The following is a 23,584-nucleotide window of genomic DNA, read 5'->3' on the forward strand; positions in this document are numbered from 1 at the left end:
TTTAAATAATACTCCAAGGCAATAATTAGAAAGTAGTAACAAGGAACCAGATGGCGAATTACCAAGCACATAATTCCATCAGTAAATTTAGAGAAATTAGAATTTAACTTGATACGGGACTCATGAGTAGGATTTATAAAGAGAGAAAGAGCCATAGTTCCATTTATATCATTTATTATTTATATTTTATGTTGTAAGAGTGTTCTGTGCTTATTGTAACATGTAACATGTGTAAGGATGTATAAATGAAGATGTAAAGAAAAAGCTAATGGTATCTCTTTTTACTATCACCCTTCCCTCTCTGAACCCTCTCCTACCCTGTAGCCATCATTAATGGATTGGTAGTAATACTTTTCTCTCAATTCTATTTATTCCTTCTTTCTCTAAATGATGTCATACATATGCAGATATAATACTCTCTAAAGAACCTTCTATATGTAACATGGAGCTCATTCAGATCCAAGAGCTTTTGCTAACTTATTATATTTAGTATCAGTATAATGTATTTTGAATATAATTATAATCATCGTAAAGTTACTGTAATCCTTTTATTTTTAATCAGTCCCATGATGATACACTTTCAGTTTGTTTAGTTTTTGTTTTTGCCACTACAAACATTCTTGTGTATCCATTTGCTCTTACAGTTACTCTTATAACAGGCTCCCTAAGGCAAATTAGGGTATGCGTGTTCTTTATTTTAATCATTATTGAGAATTATTTTCCAGAAATGTTGTAGCAGTTTACATAGCCAAGAAAATAAATAATAACATTTATTTCTCTGCATTTAAAGCATCTTTGGATGTGAATCTGATGATGAAATATATGATATAGATTTATACACATACATATACACATATATTCTTTAATGGTCTGGACATTTTCATCTATTATTTATTGCTTAAATTCTTAGATCTTTTTATTTCATTTATTTTCTTTTTTGCAAAGCAATTTTCAAAAGCTCTTTGCATATTAAGAATATTAATAATTTCTTATCTTAGTGTTTGATTTTTCCCTTGTCATTTATAAACCTTGTATATTTATGTAAAATATTTTACCATATAAAAACTTTAAATTTCTCATATGTTATATATGTCTATCTTTCCTTTTATGACTTTTAGCTTCTTCTCTAAACAGACTAATTGCAAATGAAGAAAATAATTATTTTTCAATAGAGGTAGGAACGAAAACATTTTGATGAACAATGAATAAACAGGTTGGACAGGAATAGAAAGTTATACAGCAGAGAAACTCCTGGGCACATAAATTAAATGAGCCATTTATCAGAATGTCAGAAAATAATGTGGGAAAGTTCAATTGATGCCAGCCTGTGATGGTTCACATACTAATTAGTTTGAAGTGGCCTAGAAACACAGAAGAATTATTGAAACATTTTGAATTGGGCAGTAATATGATGAAAATATGATTTAATAAAGATTAATTTGCAAGATAGTTGGGAAAAGTGAAGTTCAGATTCCAGGAAACCAATATTTCAAGAACTAATTATTGAACAGACACTATTCCAGGCACTTGAGATACATCAATGAAAATCTTTAGGAATCACTTGTAAGGAACAGGGTTACAGCACAAAGACTGGAAGACATAAAATAATGGCAGTAGGGATGGGGGAAAAGGAGAGAGTGAACATAAGACGATTAAGAATCAAGATGAGAGTAAGGAAGCTGATTCAGGTACTGAGCCTTGGAAATTAGAGCATGACTGCAATATTGAGAGACAAAGGTAAATTAGAAGAAGAAACAAGAATACGGGGTGGGCAGAAGCAGTAGAGGCAGTGGTGTGTGTATTTGCCTCCTGGGCTGCCTTATGAGATTATAGGCCATCAGCACAGGCCTCCCAGCAGACTGGAGTCAATTCATTAATCAGCCATTATTGAGAAAGACATTTCAATCAATTACAAACTCTTTTGACTGTATTGTCATTAAGCTCACATTTATCTACCTTGTCTTTAAGAATGTTACTCCTTTTGTTTTGAAAACAATTATTGAGCAATCACCTATTTACTGCTTCTCAGACTCTCTGCCAAGTGCTAGGAATATAAAGTTAACAGTCTATCATCCCTGACCTGTCTCATCACCTATGACACAATACGATGGGATGCTATAAAGTGAGAGGGGATTACCCTCAAGGGAGTTAATTTAGTTCTGACTGTTGAAGAGGGAGATGGAGGCAGGAAAGTCTGTACTGAGAAGACTCCCTGGGAGAGGAGGTAACACGTGAGCTGAACTGACAAGGTACGTAGAGTTCAACAGAAGACAAAATTCCTGTAGGCAAAGACATTTTAGCACCAGCCTGCCCTCATATAAGGACAAATTTGTATTCTTGTTTATTTCTTTGCACTTACCTTATGACGTAAGTTTATTCTGGTGGAGATCATTCTAAAGAATCCTATTTACTTCTTTCTGACAAAGAATAGTGGAGAGTTTTAAGTGTGGGCAGATAGGGTAGGTGTTTCCTCCTTTGTGCTCCCATAGCAGTGACTCTCAGCATTAATCATAGCAATTATCTGCTTTTTTGTTCATCTTCTCCTGAGGCTTTGACCTCTTCCTGGAAGGAAACTTATTCTCCTAATCATTATCAAGTATTTGTATTAGTAAAGAAACTTGTGTTTGCAAGTGAAAGAAGTCAACACAAACCAAACTTATGCTGGTCAACCAAACACACGGAGAAGAGAAGGGGAATGTAACAGGAATGGATTCAGAACACCTGCTTGAGTCAGGTGTTCTGGGCTGAGTCTTCACATTGTTCTGGTTTCCCCTGTACTGACTGTAAAGTGGATTCTCTCTTCATGATGTCAAAATAGATTTGAATTTTTCAATGATAGTCTATCCTTTCTGAGACTCCTGCAGAAAGAACAAGTCTCCATTTTTGAAAGTTCTAAATAAAATCCTTCAAATGAGATTGTGGGCTTTTACTGGGTCACATGTGAATTGCTGAACGAATTCCTATGGATACGGTCTAAACCATATGGATTGAGAATGAGTAAGTTGATTTCCTACAGAAAAGTGTGGAGCTGTTACCTGAAGCACAGGGAGTGGATACCAAGAAAATGAAATCAAAAAATGCTCACTATGCATGCAGTATTTATGGATCAATGAGAGCGCATTCCATGCTAGCAGTTCTTTGATGAATTTTACCATCCATAATCTTACTTAATCTTTAGGTAACTCCCTGAGAAAAGGGTCATCATCCCCACTTTCCAGGGTAGGAAACTAAAGCAGGAAGGTTAATTATTTAGTATAAGATTTAATGTAAGTTTAAATAATTTATCAAATAATTTGACAAATTACTTAATGAAATTATTAAAATTAAATTATTTATTCAATTAAATTATCTATTACATTAAAATATAAGTATAAATTATTTAGTATAAGATTAAAGAGCTGTTATCTAGTAAATTCAGGAGGTGAGCCTAAGTACGTGTGACTATAAAATTCCTATTTTGTCCATTGCGCTGAGCTTTCAGAGAGAATTTGAATGAGTGTCCTGTCTGCTAATACACACATGATTCTTAAAGGTGGAGTTCCTTGGCAAATTGCATCTTTGTAAAGAGTTGCTATCTTTCTTATAAGATTCTTCCTGAGCTAGCTCTTCTTAAAGACACATAGTTTCCTTTGGACTAAGATGCAGATGGTTCTTTTTAAACTATAACCCCACTTTAAGCCCATAATAAACAATATTTTTGAACACTTTAAATGTGTTAGGAAAAGCACTAATTGTTTTATGTGAAAAATCTTTTTTCCTGAACATTCATCATAAGATATTTTTTTTTCTCGTCATAATACTTTTTTTTTATTACAATATCCAAAAAACTGGGTATGCAAGTTTAGGGGATCTCAAGACCCCTTCTTCAATTGTAGGAATGTGCCATCTCAAGACGGTATATTTAAACTATGAAGAAGTTCAAATGTAAAGGAAAAAGAAAATGCAATTTCTTCATAAACATTCTGTCTCTTACTACCAATCACATACTCTTCTGTAAACCCTGAAAATTTTCCCTGTAAATAATATATATATATAGTGTGTGTGTACATGTGTGTGTGTGTGTGTGTGTGTGTATAAAGTGTTGGTAGCTCCCTTCCCCAAAGATCAGCTGTTTTCCTTAATCATCTGTATTAGTGTCAACAAACAGCTACAGATACATATTTCTTTGAGAATTAAATACATAATTGTGAGATTCAAACAAGCCAAAGGGCAAGAGGAAAAAGCACTATGTGGATGGCACATTTGGGGTAAATTACCAAAACATCTGTCTTTCTGAGTCACCGGTTCCCTCTTTTGCAGACTGCCTTTCCAGGAAACTCTTTCTTTATTGCAAGCACAGCCCCAAAGGCACTGGGCAGTCTCCTCACTGCCATCGCACCCGGTGGTTCCAGTATTGCTATCAGCAAACTGATGGTCAGGATACCATATTAGTCTGTTCTCAGCTTGCTAATAAAGATATAGTCAAGACTGGTCACTTTTGAAGGAAAGAGGTTTAATTGACTCACAGTTCCACATGGCTATGAAGGCCACGCAATCATGGTGAAAGAACAAGGGACATCTTACTTGGCGGCAGGCAAAAATGAACGAAAAGAGAGCGTGTGCAGAGGAGCTCTTCTTTGTGAAACAATCAGATCTCTTGAGACTTACTCACTATCACAAGAATAGCATGGAAAAGACCTACCCTCATGATTCAATTATATTTCCCCGGGTCCTTCCCTTGACACGTGGGAATTGTGGGAGCTACAATTAAAGATGAGATTTGGGTGGGGACACAGCCAAACCATATTAGATAGAATATCAGAAAAATCTCTTGGAAGACCCCTGCCCCACTGTCATGTAAACATATTTTTCCATTCCTGAGAAGTACACTGTTTATTTGTTCTTGAGCAAGGTTGCCAGGGTCTGGGCCTCCTTTTTCCACAGATAACCTGCCTCACAACAATGATGGTTATAAACCTATAATGTCTGTAAATCAGTCTTCCTTTAGAATCCATGCTTGCTTGCTTTTTATGCTTTTATTAAAAGAAATACAATGAAAGCTTCCCCCTAAACTTCCATCACAAAGCTATAAAAGTGAATCAAAGTAGCATGGGCCTCAGAGTGATCTCAGAGTCAGGGAGACTCTAGAACAGGTGGGTGTTCTAGTTATTTCCAATTATGGGTGAGAAAATGGAGCACTGAGAGTTTAAATATCATGGCTAAGTTCACAGAGCTAGTAAGAAATGTGATTGAGACTTGACCCCTGAATATGCAAGGTTAGCACTCTCCCCTGGGCTTCATCAATATGTCATCCCACCTTTCCAGGAACGACTCCCTTCTGTGAATAACCAGTGGAAATTTTTCTTCTTCCAACCACTCTGTCCAAGGCAGTTTCTTGATCTATTAGTCCTTTCAGAAGAGAAAATGGAATTATTTGTCATGATTTGTTTTCAAAGGACTTAGGCTTACCCTCTGAATTTCTACTTCTCTTCTAAGTGCTCATTTCCTCCTTATATGAGATTATATATAGCACAGCAATGTGGGTTTGAGATGAACAAGATCACAGGACCCTATGAAGGTCACTTTTTCAAATGCCTACAGCGCATTAAAAGCAAGATTTGTATAATGATAATATAGTTTACATAGGAGTTTGTTCTTACCCTTTAGAAACACTTACTGAAGTACTTATGTTCATATCTATAATTTACTTTTTTAAAAAAATAGCAAAAATAAATATATGAAGCAATGACAACACGCTAATTGGTAAATCTCAGTAATGGGTGTTTATTTATCTTTAATTATATGAAAAGTTTTACAATAAAGGGTCAAAAACCACACAGCCAAGTAAAAGAGTAAAGATATAATCATTATACAATGATTATATAATAAAGATTGAGGTAGTGAATAGGAAGAAATAACCACTTATCTACTTCTATTCTCATTAAAGCAGAAACTGATGAGTTTACCAAATGAGCCAGGCATGGTGTTGAACACTTTCATCCATTATCTCCATCAATCCACAGCAATCCTATGAGATTGGGATTATTCTCTCCATTTATGTGAGAAAACTGAGACTTGAAGAAATGAAATGACTTGTTTCAGAGTACTCTTAACCAAGGCAGTGCACTCTCTTTGCCTTAGGGAAAGCTGTGCAGAAGTGGCTGACTTGAAAGAATTCAGGATAGGCAGGAGTAGGCAGGTTGGGTAGTTGAAGACACCAATGGAATGGTAAAATGGGTGAATGGAGAGAAGGCAAACAATAGCAGGTCCCAATGAGGCCTGAATATTTCAGTGAAGTGATGAGGTTGTGATTGGAGAAGTAAAATACTAGGGAGTCGTTTGTTTTATGACTCTACTGGTACATGTCATGTATGTGAGAGACATGGGGAATAATTGATGACTACTGAACTTTCTAAGAATGAGGATGCAATTGGCATAGATGGAAAGAAGATGTAAGTCAGGGTAAGAAGGATATATTTTAGGGTGAAGTTTTTGCCTTGTTAAGAAAGCACAACATATCACCTATCCCATTCAATTCTTTTTTGTTTTGAGATGGAGTCTCACTCTGTCACCCAGGCTGGAGTGTAGTACAGTGGCACAATCTACAACCTCCACCTCCCAGGTTCAAGTGATCTCCTGCCTCAGCTTCCCAAGTAGCTGGGATTACAGGCGCCCACCACCACGCCCAGCTAATTATTATATTTTTAGTAGAGACAGGGTTTCACCATGTTGGTCAGGCTGGTCTTGAACACCTGACCTCAAACAATGCTCCCCACCTCGGCCTCCCAAAGTGCTGAAATTAGAGGTGTGAGCCACTGCACCTGGCCTATCCCATTCAATTCTAAGGCTGATCAGGAGAAAGTTTACTAACAACTTCTTCCCCATCTATAAGATTGTTTTGACAATGGGAAAAGGATTTTAGTTAATTATTTTTAGCATCTCCAAAACAAATTCACTGCTTTTTAATAAGTATTTCCTTTGAGTAAAGGATACTAGCCTGAGTTTCAACTAGAATTCAATTTTAAAAGACTTTTTACTAATTGGGGGGAAAAGGTCCTGTATAAGAAAATGTGGTCAAATGTGCACTCTGTTTGAACTCTGCTGGTGGCTTAGGGATGGCAGGTAGAGAAAAGCAAATAATTTTTGTAAAATTGAAATTAGTTTATTTCAGTTTATAGCTTTATAGCCATTTTCAAATACAAGTGAAAATAATAGCTTTTACAGCTATTAATTTTCAAATACAAGTGGCTATTTCTAAATGACGTAAAATAGTCTAAATTGTCCTACTCATCCAATGAAATGTCACCAAGAAGATAAAAACAACTGTGAGGCAGGTGGGGGGCCCTATCACAAACTTGCTTTTACATCTCCTTTCAGTTCTCATTAAAGCAAGTTCCCAAGATCAAACAAACCCAGGACCCACACCAAAGGCAAGGGCACAACTTGTTTATTTCATTTCTGCCAGCAGCCTGCTTGACCACCACGCTGGGATGCAGTCACACGGATCAAAGAATAATAAATAATACTATTTCACCCTCAAGAGCTCCATCAGAACCACCAGGGAGCAGTAGATGACTAAGTCACCCACCCAGCTGCCTCCAGTTAGACACTTGCTTGAAAACGAATGGGAAAGCTTACAGAAGGGGAAGAAGGAAGGAGAAAGAATAATGACACCAATAATTCACATCTGTGTGGCTTTCTGATTCTCAAAGGCCTTCACACACATGCTTGTTTTTGATCTTGCCTTTTCACGAGCAGGACATGCATCATTAGTCCCATTGTACAGAAAAGCAATCCAAGACCCAGAAATGCTAAGGCAGGAATTTGTTCTAAATCATCCAGCTTGTTCGGAACATGAGCTTGAAAGACAAATGCCCCTGGTTTGAATCCTGGGTTTACCACTTATGAGCTATGTGACCCTGGATGTTACTTAACCTCTCTGTGACCACATTTCCTCTTCTGTAAAATGGAGCGAAGGATAGTATCCATCTCAAAGTTTGCTGTGGGGATCAAATGATAGATTGTGTGTCAAGGGCTAAGAACATTTTTGGCACAGAGTATTCGATAAACGCTATTACTATATTTGTAGAATGTCTTATGGTTCACACAAAGTATACTCAGTTCAACTACATTTATTAAACGCCGGAGCCGGGCACTGTGCTAAATTCTGGAGCTGCTAGGAGAAATCACATATGCTCCCACAATGCTTTTGGTCACAGGGAGATGTAACAAATAAGTGGAGGTATACTGATACATTTGGTATAAAGTGATATCTTTAGGCAACAAAGATAATTAGAAGGAGAATTTAGCCCAGTCTGGGAGTGTTAGAAAGGGCTTCCTGAAGGAAAATACTTTTCTAGCTTTACCCTTGCTAAAAGTCCTCTGGAAAAAAAAACTGTGATTTTTGTCTATTCTATGAATACATGAAAAAAAGCTCAGAAAAGTTAAAAGACTTCCCAAAGTCCCTCAGTGAATGGCAAAGTGGTGTCTCAGTTATGCTATCCTATCCCCAATGATACGTTTCCTGTGAATAAAGTCATTAAGTAATAAGCTGGGTTTTTTTTCTTTTCTCCCACTATCTTTCTTGTTTAAAAGGAAACAGAAACTATCATTTTTTTCTGCAGCTCCCCTTTTCTCCATGAAAAATTTGGTACAGTGCCAAATTCTGTAAAATTCGCCATCTGCTAAGAGTCACAGAACCTAGGCCAAAAGGGACAGCTGTATACCACGAGGAATCTAGAGGGATAGACACGTATATGTTGTTGAATCCTCATTTGACTCCTAACAAGCTCTATGACAATAGGCAAACAACCACATAGTCTCATTTTTTTTTTCATTCATAAAATGGAGCAATAAGTTTCCATCTCCTGGAATTGATATAATGACTACATATCAAGTTCTTAGCTTGTGCTTGGCAGACATAATTGTTCAATAGACACTTGCTGTTAACTTTAGCTAGAAAAATGCCATCTACAAGAGGATCACTTGAGTCCAAGAGGTTGAGGCTGCAATAAGCTGTGTTCACATCACTGCACTCCAGTCTAGGTGACAGAGAAAGACACTGTCAGAAAGAGAGAAACAGAGAAGAAAAGGAAGGGAGGAAGGGAAGGAAGGGAGGAAGGGAGGGAAAGGAAAAGAAGGGAGGGAAAGGAAGGAAGGAGGGAGGTAAGGAAGGAAGGAGTGAGGGAAGGAAGGAAGGAAACGAAGGAAGGAGGGAAGGAAGGAAAGAAGGAAGGAAGGAGTGAGGGAAGGAAGGAGTGAGGGAAGGAAGGAAGGAAGGAAGGGAGGAAGGGAGGGAGAGAGGGTGGGAAAGGCAGGAAGGCAAGAAGGCAGGGAAGAGGGTGAGAGGGAGGGAGGGGAAGGAAGGAAAGGAAAGAATAAGGGAAGGAAGGGAGGGAGGAGAGAAAAGGAAGGAAGGAAGGGAGGGAAGGAGGAGGGAAAGGCAGGAAGGCAGGCAGGAAGAAAGGAAGTCATCCATCTAGTTCACCCAATTCTCCTCTCTGGTCTGAACACAGATATCACCTGTGCATTCTTTTTTGCCATCCTAGGAAGCATCTATAGCTTCCCTTGTAAAGTATTCCAATGTTTGATCAATCTCACAACCTGGGAATCCAACTCTTCCATATATTATGCCTGCTTTCATTTAAAATTTCAACATTCTGCACTCAGAAAAAAATTAAAAGAAAAAATTTCTGGTAGTGCTTAAGTCCATTAACATCACAACTTTCTCTCACTCAAATCGTCTAATCCCAAGAACTTCATTTTTGTCTTTAGAAGGTTTTGTTTCTCCTCCTTTCCTCTGCTGCTGGACAGGGCTCTTTCACGCCCTGAGATTGCTGTAGTGATAATGCAGGTATCTGGTCAGCATATCGTCCGTGTTGTGCACTTTGTTTTCAAAGCACATTTACATGCTCACCTTGTTGATCCTAAATCAACTGAGTGAGGTGTGGAGAGCAGATTCTATCCCTACATTTAGGAAAGGAAGCATAAAGGAAAGAAGAAAAACAACCTCATTGCTGAGCACTGATTGTATCTCAGTGTTCTGTGTCTATTGTCTCATTTGAACTTCTTAAAAGCCCACTCCAGTAGGTGTTATAGATCAATTTGCTGGAGAGAAAAGCAAGACAGAGAGGGAAGTTTTGCACTCAGATTTCTCCAGATAGTGAGTGGTGGATCTGAGGCTTCAGTCAAATCTGTCCTAGTCCAAAGTCGATAAACTCAGTCACTGGCCTATTGAAGATTTGTTCAACCCGTCAGTGACTAACATGGTACTAAAATCCAAGACGCCTGATTTTCGGTCTGGGCATTGTTCATTAAACCATTCATTCAATCCTTAATTCTTCAAGATCTGGAGCTACACTTGCCTATGATTAAGAGAGTTGCTGCTCACAGAAAACTGCTTTGCAGCTTTTCCATTCCTAGCTTCCTAGGTCATGCCTACAATTTTGGGGTTCCCAAGCATGCAGTCAGAGAGTAATAAGTTATGCATGTGTGTGTATGTGTATATATACATTTTATGTCTATTGTCCATCCAGAATTTCCTAGTTCTACAGCAAGAATAAAGATTTGTCAGGCCAAACATCTCAATTCAGCAACAAAAATACTTCTTCACACATACAGTTGAATGTGGAGAAAAGTAAAACATCAAATATACTGGAAGTTTCTTCCTTTCACCTGAGTGTCAAGTCCATGTGAACATACACACCCATACTCCCAGCCAGGTTGTGAGGCAAGTGCTGAGCTGAGGGAAGGATTGTAACCATGTCCACCTTACCCTGGGAGAATGGGCTCATATTACTATTCGATATGCTTCACTCTCATTTTCTGTTTCAAAAGGAGATGATGGTGAGAAAGGAGATCCAGGAGAAGAGGGAACGCATGGAAAAGTGGGACCCATGGGGCCAAAAGGTAACTAAAATGATATGAAACTGACATGTTAATATCATAATTGCTCTTCTCTCTCTCCTGGCCCTTGCCCCGGAAATTAACAGCTTTCACAATGCCCTCTGCCCCAGTGATGGCTGAAATATATTTCACACATGAATTAAGTCACCATCTGAGTGCCCCTCTGAGATTACCTGTCAACAAGACTGACAAGTTTCTCAAGTTACATTCTTAGGGCTGGCTGGGGTGGTACACTGGGAGCCCCAGGGAAAAGCAGTCTTTAAGAATATTTAAGAAACGATGAGTTATAGAGCTATGTTCACAGTTGTGAACACAGAAGTTGGCTTCCTTCTGAAGCCAATGCTAAGCACTATTTTTTTAGCTGGCATAGAGCTTAAGGAGGAAGAGTAAAAGAAACAGAAAGAGTTACCTGATACATTGATCTATTCACCTTTCCCCAAGATCTCTTTATTTCTTTCATTCTCTCCTTTTTTAACACAAAAGAATAACACAGTGGAAAAATGGTGGGAGTATGGGAGGAGTGGGATCAAAGATGAAGAGAGTAACACAGAGGTGATTAGGAAGTGTCTTCACTCACAAAGCCGGGCATGAGCCTTACCAAAATATAGCTTCTGGTTTGTGATGGGTATGTGCGCACCTTCTGAACCCCTGAAATATTTCTCGCCCGCTGCTGCAAGAGGGCTGCCCTAGACCACTTATTTTAAAATCTTGAATAATTTAAAAGGAAGAGAGATTCACAGACCTGTGAGACCTCAATTTGGAAAATGCTGACTTAACCCTATCTATAAACATGTATGTCAATTACAAAAACATTCTTATAAAATAAAGATTTTTAATTGGCAAATAGTTTTTAGATTTTTATAAAAAGAAATAATGTTAGAAGAACTCAGTGATTTCTGACCACAGTTTTTTGGATGAAAGTTCAGCAGGACCATGTCTGATGTTTCTTTGATCATTAGGTTTTATGATTGCATGTTCCCTGCCCTGTTTTTAAGTGGCACGATTGTCAAATCTTGTTTTAAAAAAGAGAAGAAATAGAACTCCAGAAGGAAAACAAAATGGAGCTTGAGGAGAACAAAACCAGAATCGGGTCAAGAATACTTTCACCTTGCCCTTCTCTTACCTTTCTTTTAAACATCCTCTGCCACAGTCATTCTAGAAATACTACATCAGCAAGTATTTTAATATCATCATGTCCATAGTATATATTCAAACTCTCGCATTTTAATTTTAATACATACATTATAGCTCTGTTAAAATAGATAATATAGCATGGGCTACATATTAGATATCACAGGTAGAATACACTTTTTGATATTTCTTTCAAGTGAATATCACGTTAGCCACATTTGAAGGGAAGATAAAACCTCATGATAAAATGATGACATGCTTGCTTTTCAGGAATTAAAGGAGAACTGGGCGACATAGGAGATCAGGGCAATATTGGTAAGACTGGACCCATCGGCAAGAAGGGTAAGTTGCATCTTACTATTCTCCAGTAGCAATTCAAAGCAAATTGAGACCGGTGCAGTGGCTCACACCCATAATCCCAACACTGGGAGACCAAGGTGGGAGGATACCTTGAAGCTAGGAATTCAAAACCAGCCTGGAGAACACAGCAAGACCCAGTACCTAAAAAAAAAAAAATTCTTTTTTAATTAGCTGGGCATAGTGGCACACACCTATAGTCCCAGCTACGTAGGAAGCTGAGGTGTGAGGATCGTCTGAGCCCAGAAGTTGGGGTCTGCAGTGAGCCGTGATCACACCACCGCACTCCAGCCTGGGTGACAGAGTAAGACCCTGTCTCTAAAATAAATAATAAATAAAGCAAATTGAGGATACCTTTAATCGTTTTAAGATTTTGTACCATGAAAATATCTCCTTTTTCTTCTTTTAAAATATGAATTCTCTTTGTCTTTATAGTTTGGCTCTTTCTTCCATGTATAAGCAACGTATCTCACAGCTTAAAAAAAAAGTATTTAGAACAAAATGAAACAAGATTTCAGAAACAGAATCAAGCATCAAGGTCTGACAGTCTTTATATTGAATTATCTCCTGGGATCTACTGGTTGGCTACAAGTTATTGATACATGATTATTCATAAAATACAAAGTAGGCAGAAGACTGTAAAATTTTATTTTTTAATCTGAGTGGAGTAACCAAAAATTCTGTGACTATGATGTATTAACAGGATAGAAACTTGAAGCAAGTATGTGAATACCCATTGACTTAGTCTTATGTCCTGACCTTATACATCACTAAAGCCTGAATATTAGAAAACAGAGATAGTCTCCTCTGGATTGTCTAAGCATTCCTTCCTTATCCTCCTCTCACAAAGCCCCACAATGTGGTAGCAGGTTCTAATTGCTTCTAATATTCAGTAATTTAAGCAAGCGTTGTTTTTCTTAGTTCAGAGATATAAAACTGAATGAAAATAAAATTTTATTGCAAGAGATTCAAAGACTATTCAGGAAGATAGAACTTTCTCAAAAAGAATTAGAGGGCTGGTTCACGCCTACTAATCCCAGCACTTTGGGAGGCTAAGGTGGTAGATCACCAGGTCAAGAGATCGAGACCATCCTGGTCAATATGGTGAAACTTGATCTCTACTAAAAATGTAAAAATTAGCAGGCTGTGGTGGCACTTGCCTGTAGTCCCAGCTATTCAGGAGGCTGAGGCAGGAGAACTACTTGAACCCAGGAGGCAGAGGTTGCAGTGAGCCAAGATCATGCCACTGCACTTCAGCCTGGTGACAGAGCAAGACTCTGTCTCAAAAAAAAAAAAAATTAGAGGTTGGGCGTGGTAGCTCATCCCTGTAATCCCAGCACTTTGGGAGGCCAAAATGGGTGGATAACCTGAGCTCAGGAGTTTGAGACCAGCCTGCCCAACATGGCAAAACCTCATCTCTACTAAAAATACAAAATTAACTGAGTATGGTGGTACACAGCTGTAATTTCAGCTACTCGGGAGGCTAAGGTATGAGAATTGCTTGAACCTGGGAGGCGGAGGTTGCAGTAGCCAAGATCATGCCACTGCACTCCAACCTGGGAGGTAGAGTGAGACTCTATCTCAAAGGAAAAAAAAAAAAGAATTACAGTACTGAATAGCCTGACTACTCCAGGACCCATATTGGAGAGTAAGGCAAGACTAACATGTGAAAGAACAGACCTAGGTCTTGAAGAATAGTAACATGGAAATAGGCAAAAGGCACTAGAGAGAGATGCAAGAGACGCTTGTACAAAAAAGATTAGGGGAAGCTCAGTGCCATGGGTAACAAAATTCCTGCAGCCTTGATGTACCCTCCGTCTTGTCGTAAATGCTTGAGCAGCTGTGTCATTAAGCATGTGCCTCACTTGTCCAGCGGTACGTCTTTGCAGGCAGGTTGACAGACTACAGTCTGAGCTTAGGCTGTAGCCTCTCTCTCCTCATCCTGTGGCTCAGTACTCCCTCTTTCTCCACTCTCCAGCTCACTCATTTGAGAAATTCCCTTCAGCCTGCATTTGGAGACAGGGATGAAGGGTAGCGCCACTGAAGAAAAATTGCTATGGGTGTTTTTATCTGGTGGATTATATTGCATTTTTCCCTGTGATTGAAATCCTCAAGCTGGGGAATAGCAACGTGAGCTCCTCATGGTTCAGAAGTCCTGCCGCAGTTTGTGTTTGTGATGAGTTTACCATGAGGAGACCTCATTTGCTTCAGTCCTTCCAAAGATGCTGATAAAAGCCTGAGCAATGGGTTCACATGGCCATATACCTCAAAAAAATTTGTAAAGTAAGACACATTCACCTCAAATGATTAAAATAGTGCTTCTTAACATTTTTTAAAGTTACTACTCCCCAAAAAAGCTTTTTAGACATATTTCTTTTCTAATTGCCCTCCCCATGAATTTTTAATACCACCCATGGGCGATATATTTGTTTATGTATTCTCTATATGTTTGTGCTTTATGTATTTTTAAATGAGTACAATTCCACCCCCTAAAAACTAACTGTGCATCCTGAGTGATACCACCCCATTGAGAAAGCACACGTTAAGACTTCTCTCTCTTTCTGTTCCTATTCTCCTCATCATCCTTCTTGTACTGGGCAGCTTCGAAATGGACACAAGAATCTTTGGAGCTAGCTAAGAGGAGCTTGAGGAAGAAACATTTAGCTTGGAGTTAATGAGATATCTTTATGTAGTTTGACCTGACTCCCATGTATGCTCATTGCCAGTAATTCCAATGTAGAAATAGCTTCCAAGAATACTCCTACCACTTACTGTGCAGCTCTATCCAAGGCCAGGATGCAAAAGTGCTGAGCCAGAGGTCAGATGATCATGTCAGTGTGTCCTGGGGCATCCAGCACACGAAATGTGTGGGTTGTGGAAAAGAAGCAATGTTCGAAATATACGGGGCCAGAGCTAGTCTGTGGAAAAAAATGTTTCCAAATCTAACAGCTTATATATGAAAACTACTTTATAGAGGTATAGTCCCAAAATTGACAATATCATTAATTTAAGTATATTACCAATAACAAGTTATAAAGGTGAAAGAAGAATCTGACACTACTACTAATAAAGACAAAATTCAGACTTCTGCTGCAGGCCATGAGGGATTTGCCTACCTTATGTTAATCCTTCTGCTAAGTATGACTAGCTGGGTCCAAATAAAAAAATTAAATTTATATTTGAAGGTATAACAGTGCAACCAAAATGAACAGAACTTTAGGTGCCTTGATCTGGAGGAGGAGGGAATCATATTAAGGTCAGCTATGCATTCTGTAATACCGTCCTCCCAAGCCATTCACCAGGTCATAAGTGGGGTAGCCCTAAGAGGCTAAGAGGCTTGAACACAAAGTTGCTCAAACTGGACTGATATTTAAGGCCTGCTGAAGAGAAGTGACCCAGGAAAATGCCCCCATATTCCGTTAGAACTCCAGAAACTCCACTCCAGAAAACATATAAATTAAACCTATACCTATTCATGTTTTTAAAAACTGTTAGCAAATTAGAAATAGAAGGAAACATAATCTGAAAAGGAATATCAACAACAACAAATATCTACTTAAAAATTATACTCCATAATGAAATACTGAACACTTATCTCCTGAGACTGGGAATGAAATTAGTGCAGCCCTCTATCAGCAATTCTAAGCAACATTATGCGTGAGGTCCTAGCCAGAGCAAAAATGGAAAAAAAATAAAAATCATAATAATTGAAAATAAAGGAATATTGGCATCATTGTTTGTGGAAAACATGATTGCATACTCAGAAAGTACAAAAGAATCTACAGATAATCTATTAGTATTGATAAATTTTTTAGATGGCTTGACATTCAAAAATTAATTTTGTTTCTACATAGAAACAATTCAAAAATGAAAACAAAATACCATTTATAATAGTGTTAAAAATAAGTAAATATGTAAAAATAAATCCAATAAGTGTTACAAGCCCTCCGCAATAAACTCCACATAATAACAATGAAAGAAATTAAAGAATATCTAAGAAATGAAGGTAAAACTATACTAATGGGCTACAAGACTCAATATTGTTAATATGCCAGTTCTCTCTCAAATTGGTCTATAGACTTAGTGCTACCTCAATCAAAATTCCAGAAGTGGGCCAGGCACAGTGACTTATGCCTATAATTCTAGCACTTTGGGAAGCCGAGGTGGATGGATCACCTGAGGGCAGGATTTTGAGACAAGCCTGGCCAACATGGTAAAACCCCATCTCTATTAAAAATACAAAAATTAGCCAGGTGTGTTGGCATGTGCCTGTAATCCCAGCTACTCAGGAGGTTGAGGTGAAAAAAATCTCTTGAACCTGGGAGGCAGAGGTTGCAGTGAGCCGAGATCCTGCTACTGCATTACACCCTGGGCAACAGAGTGAGATTCCATCAAAAAGCCCCAGAAGTGTTCTTTTAGAAATTGATAAGCCAATTCAAAATATTTGTGTAAATGAAAATGACCAAGAATACCCAAGACAATCTTGAAAAAATGAAAAATAAAAACAAAGGTGAAAGACTTAAATTACTGAATTTATACATTTATTAGGAAACTAAACCATTAGAATAGTATAATTTCATGTAGAGACAGACAAATTAGTAGAAAGTAAGAGTTCAGAAACAGACTAACAAACTTGATTTATACAAAGTTGACACTAGTTTTTAATGGAAGTCACAACCTAATCAATATATAGCACTGAGTTATTGGCTATTCATGTATAAAAATAATAAGCTCGATCCCATACTTAACACTGTACCTAAAATCAATGGTTTATAGATCTAAATTTGGTGGTAAACCCAAATCTGATAGACCTAAATTTGAAAGGTAAGGCAATAATGCCTCTGGAAGTTAATATTAGAAGTCTATATTTTTGATCCTAGGATAGGCAACAACTTTTTAAACATGTGAAAAGGACCAACCATGTAAGAAAAACTAACAAATTGGAGTCTATCAAAATAAAGAACTTCTGGCTAGGAGCAGTGGCTTATGCCTGTTATCCCAGCATTTTGGGAAGCTGAAGCAGACAGATCACCTGAGGTCAAGAGTTCGAGACCAGTCTAGCCAGCACAGCAAAACCCTATCTCTACTAAAAATACAGAAATTATCTGGATGTGGTGGCATGTACCTGTAATCCCAGCTACTTGGAAGGCTGAGGTGGGAAAATTGCTTGAACCAGGGAGGCAGAAGTTGCAGTGAATTAAGATCACACCACTGCACTCCAGCCTGGGTGACAGAGTGAGACTCTATCTCAAAAAACAATAATAAAGTAAAAGGAAGAACTTCTATTCATTAAAAGATACTTCTCAGAGAACAAAAAAGGAAACCACAGAATTGGTTATGTGATACCTTTGTAGTCAATAAAGGACTTATATGTAAAACACATAAAGAGATTATACAAATCAGTAAGAAAAATAACTGATAAACCCAAAAGGATTAAAAAGGTCAAAAGAATAGTTATTTTAAACAAGAAGATATTCAAATTACCAACAAATGTATTAAAAAGTGTCAGCCTCATCAGGGTGATGCAAATTTGACTAAACTATGATAGCACTGCATACTAACCAAAATGGCTAAAATAAAAATGATTGACAAAATCTAGTGGTTGGCAAGGATGTCAAACAACTGAAACTCCCACACACTGCTTTACTATACCATGGAAATAAATACACTATTTTAATATGCAAAACATGAATGAATATATGGACATAGTATTGGGGAAAATATTCCATACAGAAAAAAAATCTATATACTATTTTAATATGCAAAACATGAATGAATATATGGACATAGTGTTGGGAAAAATATTCCGTACAGAAAAAAAATCTATATGCCAAATGGTCTATTTATAGAAAGTTCAATAACATGAAAATCTTATACTATGAAAACTTATAACACAGTCTTAAGTCAGTATGGTGATCTTTAGAAAGGAGGAATGTAATAATCTGTAGATAACGCAAGAGTGACTTTTTGAGGGCTTAATCTTGGTATTGGTTACACAGGTATTTTATTCTGTAAAAAGTCATCAAGCTGAATCTTTGTGTTGGCAAACTTTTCTTTGTGTTTTTTTTTTCAGTAAGCAAAGTTTAATAAAAATAAGTTTTGGTTAAGTGTGCTAAGGAAAATATTATTATATGACTACATTATCCCTCTGTCATTTCTTAAAAATCATATTAGAAATTTGTGGACAGATATATGTTATATGGAAAACAAATGAAAGAAAGGTTCACTGGGTTTGCTGCTTATATATAAGCAGCAATATGAATGCAGCCAAACATACATAGCTAATAATTATTTTAAAAATTTTTCAAGGCACAATAATTCATTCATTGATGAAAATGTTATAATTTTTAGTGAATTTTCTAATGTTCCATCTGTATACTTTTAAAATTTAGTGATTTTTTAAATTTCTTAAGATAGTTAATTCATTTTTACAACTACTTTCCCATTTTTAATTTTGTATTTTTTAAAGAAGGCCCTCCAAATTGTATAGCTTCAGTTAAAATGCATCATGGATCTGTCCCTATCTGTATCAACTTCATTAAACCACTGGTTAAAAAGACAGAAAGGTATAGCCAGAAAGTGGGATGTTGGACTTCAACATTTCTGAGATGCAGCCATGTTAAATGTGATTAAGATCTCATGTATTGCTGGTATTGCTCTGTGGAGATAGCAGAAGTGGTGGGAGAGGGTAAGTCACTGCCATAAATAAGTTCAGAATTGAAGAACTTTGTTTTTTAATGGTCATTCTAGATTTTGCACTTCCCTAGGTTTAAATGTGTCCAGTCTGGATGAGATTTTATCTAGAAGAGTTGGAGCTAATGATCTTTTGCACAGTCTTAACCCTTGAATAAAAGAAGACTAAGTAACTTGGGAGCGTAGTAAATGATGAAGACAAGAAAGGCTCAAGAGTTTTTAGTATGATTAGCTGAGCCCCAAAGTGGATGAACTTCCAGAAATGTTGAAACAGTAACAGTCTGGAAATGATAGGGTTAGCTAACCTTATTTCCTTCATGCCTATTCCTCCTCCAAGGCTCAGAACATAGCACCTAATGCATACCTTTTTCACTATACCCACTGTCATAGCTGATTAGCTTATCTGTTTCCCCTTATAGACTATGAACTTCTTGGGAAAACAAATGAAAGAAAGGTTCACTGGGTTTGTTTGTTGAAATAAATATAAGCTCTGTCAGGACCCTAGTGTTTAATCATTTTATCTTAATGCCCATTGTATATTGTAGACACTTTCTGGATGTTTGTTGCATTAAGCATGAAAAACTGCATAATAAAACATTATTTCTTATAATATGTCTCTCTTTACTGCTCCTTATTCCTATAAATACCACTTTTCCTTAATATCAATTTCTACCATTGGCTACCAAGATTTTCTTCTCCTCCAGAGATACGCCATCAAATTTATGAGCATGTCCTGGGATTTTTAAAAAAATGGAGATGCAATGTTCTAGCTCACTTGGATTAATTTCATTTTTAATCTGTACTTCGAAATTTGTTGTCCTCATTTTGGTGACTGCCTTTCTAAATTTTTTACTGACTCAGATTAATCTCAACTTTCTAGGCTGACCTTAATGTTGTCACTTGCACAGATAGGGTAGCTTTCTGGATGTCAATATTTCATTTTAGGAGTAAGAAATAATGATTTAGTATAGGTAAATTCCATCTCATAGCAAAATAAATGTTTTTATTTAAGGTCAATAATCCATTTACACTGAAAGCATTATGATTTTTTTGTTTGTTTGAATGTGACCTCTAATTCTTTAACTTTCAGGCAGTCATTACAGACATGTTCCCACTCATGGGCCAAAATCAGTTTTTGTGGATGACTTTAAATCATAATTTGTTTTGAGGAAATAGATATTCTAGGCTCAAATCCTCCATAAGCTGGCAAAGTGCTTGGCATACATTCCTTTACCATAACTCAGATTCAGAAAACAGAAGCTAACATTGGTTGAGCATTCTCTGTGAGTCAACCCAAATGCTAATCCCATCATAAGAAAATATTACCATACTTAATTATATTCTCCTTAATGATCTCATAATTTTAGGTACTAATTATTTCTACTTTTAAAATAAAGAAAAGGAGAAATTCATTAACCTCTCCATGTGTTGCCAGTAAGTGGCAAAGCCAGGATTCAAACCCTGGTTTTGGGGGAGCTTTCATGATCTTTATTGCACCACACTGCTTTGCTGTTCCCATTTGTCATGAAATGAAAAGTATTCATGTCAAAATACTGGAAAATAGTTACAGAGTTTACATCTTCTCAAAAAAAAAGACCTCATGCCAATTCAAGAAACTGTTTCCTATATTATTAAGTTCTAACTAAGGCCTACTGCTTCAGTGAAGCCTTCTCTACTCTGATCCACACCATCATTTTTTTTTTTTCTGAATTCCTACTAGGCTTTTCATTTACTTCACTCTGTTAGTACATGATAGTGTCTCATCTCTTTGTTCTCTTGTGTGTGTTTTGCTTTCCTTAAAAGCCCATCATTTTCCCAAAGCACTCTATTTATACTTCTTTAATGTCTGTTATAAAGCTTACCCCAGAACTTGAATTGTAGCATAACTGGAATCAATGTTCCATCTATGTTGATTTAAAAGAGATTCATATGCAAAGGAAATATAAGATTTTTTAAAATCAAAACATTAAACCCGTAGTCATACTATCTTTTAAGTGCATAATGTTTTTAATGGTGATGAGGACTGCTATTCTTTGCAACTTTTGATAATATTTTTTGAACACCTTACTTTTCTTCATTAAACCATTGGTTAACTCATTCGGAAGCACAATGAAAGGGGAGTCAGAAAGGGTTGGGTTGGAACACCAGCACTGCCATTTAATGGCTAGATGTCCTTGAGAAAGTTATTTTGCCTCTCTGATCCTCAACTTCTTCAAGTTGTAGAATAAAGATAATGATAACACTTAGTTATAGGATTTAATGTGATAATATGTGTAAGGTATCCAGAATAATAATGGTGATTGATTGGTACTTAGTAAAATATATGTTCCCTTTCTTCCATTACTATATTCTCAAAATCTATTCTTATTTTTCCAACTTACGTATAAGAGAAATAAGGAATTTGCAGGGGGTAACTAAGATGTGAGCAGATTGATATTACTGAGCAGGGTGCCTGACACATATTCATGTCTTTTTCCCAATTATATTCTCTGCTGTGCCTTGAGCCTGACCTTGCACCCACCTTCATTCAGTTGCTGAAGCTTTCCATAGCCAGGCTCAAATGCTAAGCCTTCCTTTACCATTCCACTTGAAGCACCATCTCTTCTGCCTTCCTCTCAGAGTATGTTATCTCTCTGTTCAATGTCTCTGTCTCTCTCACAATATGTATCAGGTTCTATTGTTATGGATTTCACCATTGTCTCCTTTCGTCCAAGTACAAGTTTCAAGCCTTCCTCCTGCACATGTAAACTGTATTCTGGTCTTCTAGGACCCCCAACTTTTGTTCGGGGAGCACATAAATGTCTGGCATCAACTCTAAAGAAAAGTGTCCACATGGCTCAGTTTAGAAAGGCTCAGCAAATCTTTGTGGGCCCAGCAGGCATGCCTTCTTCTGAATGATCAAAAGTAACTATGTAAGGGAATTTTAAAGAAAAGTACACATCAGACAATGATGAGAAAAGCCAATGGGTGTCCCCAGTGCACACAACATGGGACCCCCTGTAGATTTTAGAGTGGCTTTCACTTTTTCTCTGTTGCTGATGAAGGATGAGGCTTGGCAGAACCTAAATGCCAACTCCATTCCCTTTTGCATTGTCCCCTTCGGCCATATAACCAATTCCCTGACCACACCATGTTCCTGTGAGGGTAAGCCCCATACACCTAGCCTAGGTGACCTTCATCCTGTATCCATCCCTCATGAGTTCTTTCTTATTCTTTTTTCCAGATAACCATTGAAGCATAAACTCTATTTTACTTCTGTCTGGGTCTTCCCTTTTGATTCTCAAGAACCTCAGCCAAACATTTCTTCCTGAAAATCAAAAGCTTTTGCTTTCAATTATTGTGTCTGATGTGGGCTTCAAGAGCCAATTCTGAAGTTGAAAAAAATGTTAACATGTTTTATTCTTTCTCTCTGCTTTAAAAATCCTGTTTCTCTGAGAATTATTTTGTGGATGCCTGTGAGTAAGAAAATGGTTACATATAAAGAAGTGCAGAGAGGGAAAGTACTACGATTATTATTTCAGTATAATATATTTGACATGACTTTATATTATTAGTATTTGCATACATCACTTCACTTCTAAAACTTGTAAACTCCTTCAAGTCATAGATTGAATCTTGTGTCTCTGTATATCCTTTCAAAGTACCCAGGCTTTCATCTTTCATAGAGTAAGTAAATAGTAAATATTTGTCTAATTAAATTGAAAAAGCACAATACATGTGTTTTTTTAATAAATCCAAGGGCAAAGTCACTTGGAATAACTTGGGCATAGTAAGTACAAGAACACTGCAGTGTGCTAGCAAACTGATGGAGATTCGCTAAACAATGGTATTTTTAAAATTGAAAACATGCTGAGAATTGTATTAGCCTTGTTCAGAAGGCCACATTATTTTTTAAAAATGTTAGTAGGTTAGGTTACACAAATTCAAATGCTCCTTACAAACTCTGCTGGAATTCTACTTTCAATCTAAATAAATTACGACTCATTTAATTAGTTGTGCCTGTGTAGTCAATTGAAAATTTTATTATTTATAAAAACCAAGAGATATTAGAGATATTAGTTATAGATATGGCAAATAAAATTTAAAACTGCTTTGACTGGAGATGTGAAATAATTCACTCCTTCCTTCCTTCCTCCTTCCCTCCCTCCCTTTCTCCTTTCTTCCTTCCTTTCTTCCTCCTTCCTTCTTTCCTTCCTCCCTCCCTCCCAGCCTGCCTGCCTCCCTCTCTCCTTCCCTCTCTCCCTTGTTTCCTCCCTCCCTCCTTTCTCTCTTCCCTTCCTCCCTCCCTCTCTCCCTCCCTTCCTTTCCCCCTCCTTCCCTCCCTCCCTCCCTCCCTTCCTTCCTTTATTTTAATTTAATTTTATTTTGGTTGCTATTGTTTTTATTCAGGTGACAAAGGAGAAAAAGGTTTGCTTGGAAAACCTGGAAAAAAAGGCAAAGCAGGTACGATATGCTCAGTGTCCTCTTTGATTTCTAGCATCATTCCAAATTTATTCATCTCAAAAATAAACATATTTTA

General features: G+C 37.2%; 1 protein-coding gene and 1 long non-coding RNA gene across 2 annotated transcripts in view; one reads left to right on the forward strand and one right to left on the reverse strand.

The window, feature by feature from the left end:
* COLEC10 (collectin subfamily member 10) overlaps positions 1-23,584 on the forward strand; it is a 45,658-nt gene that overhangs the window by 12,355 nt on the left and 9,719 nt on the right. Inside the window, exons 2-4 of the mRNA XM_064384539.1 lie at positions 10,816-10,887; positions 12,286-12,357; positions 23,455-23,508. Of these exons, the coding sequence (XP_064240609.1) occupies positions 10,816-10,887; positions 12,286-12,357; positions 23,455-23,508 (198 nt within the window). The remainder of the gene's footprint in view (positions 1-10,815; positions 10,888-12,285; positions 12,358-23,454; positions 23,509-23,584) is intronic.
* Positions 1-23,584, reverse strand: part of LOC105710817 (uncharacterized) — a 39,193-nt gene that overhangs the window by 10,028 nt on the left and 5,581 nt on the right. The window lies entirely within an intron of this gene.

The sequence above is a fragment of the Aotus nancymaae genome, unplaced genomic scaffold (genome assembly GCF_030222135.1).
Source record: "Aotus nancymaae isolate 86718 unplaced genomic scaffold, 86718_ANA_hifiasm-v0.15.2.pri h1tg000036l, whole genome shotgun sequence".
Lineage (NCBI taxonomy): Eukaryota > Metazoa > Chordata > Mammalia > Primates > Aotidae > Aotus > Aotus nancymaae.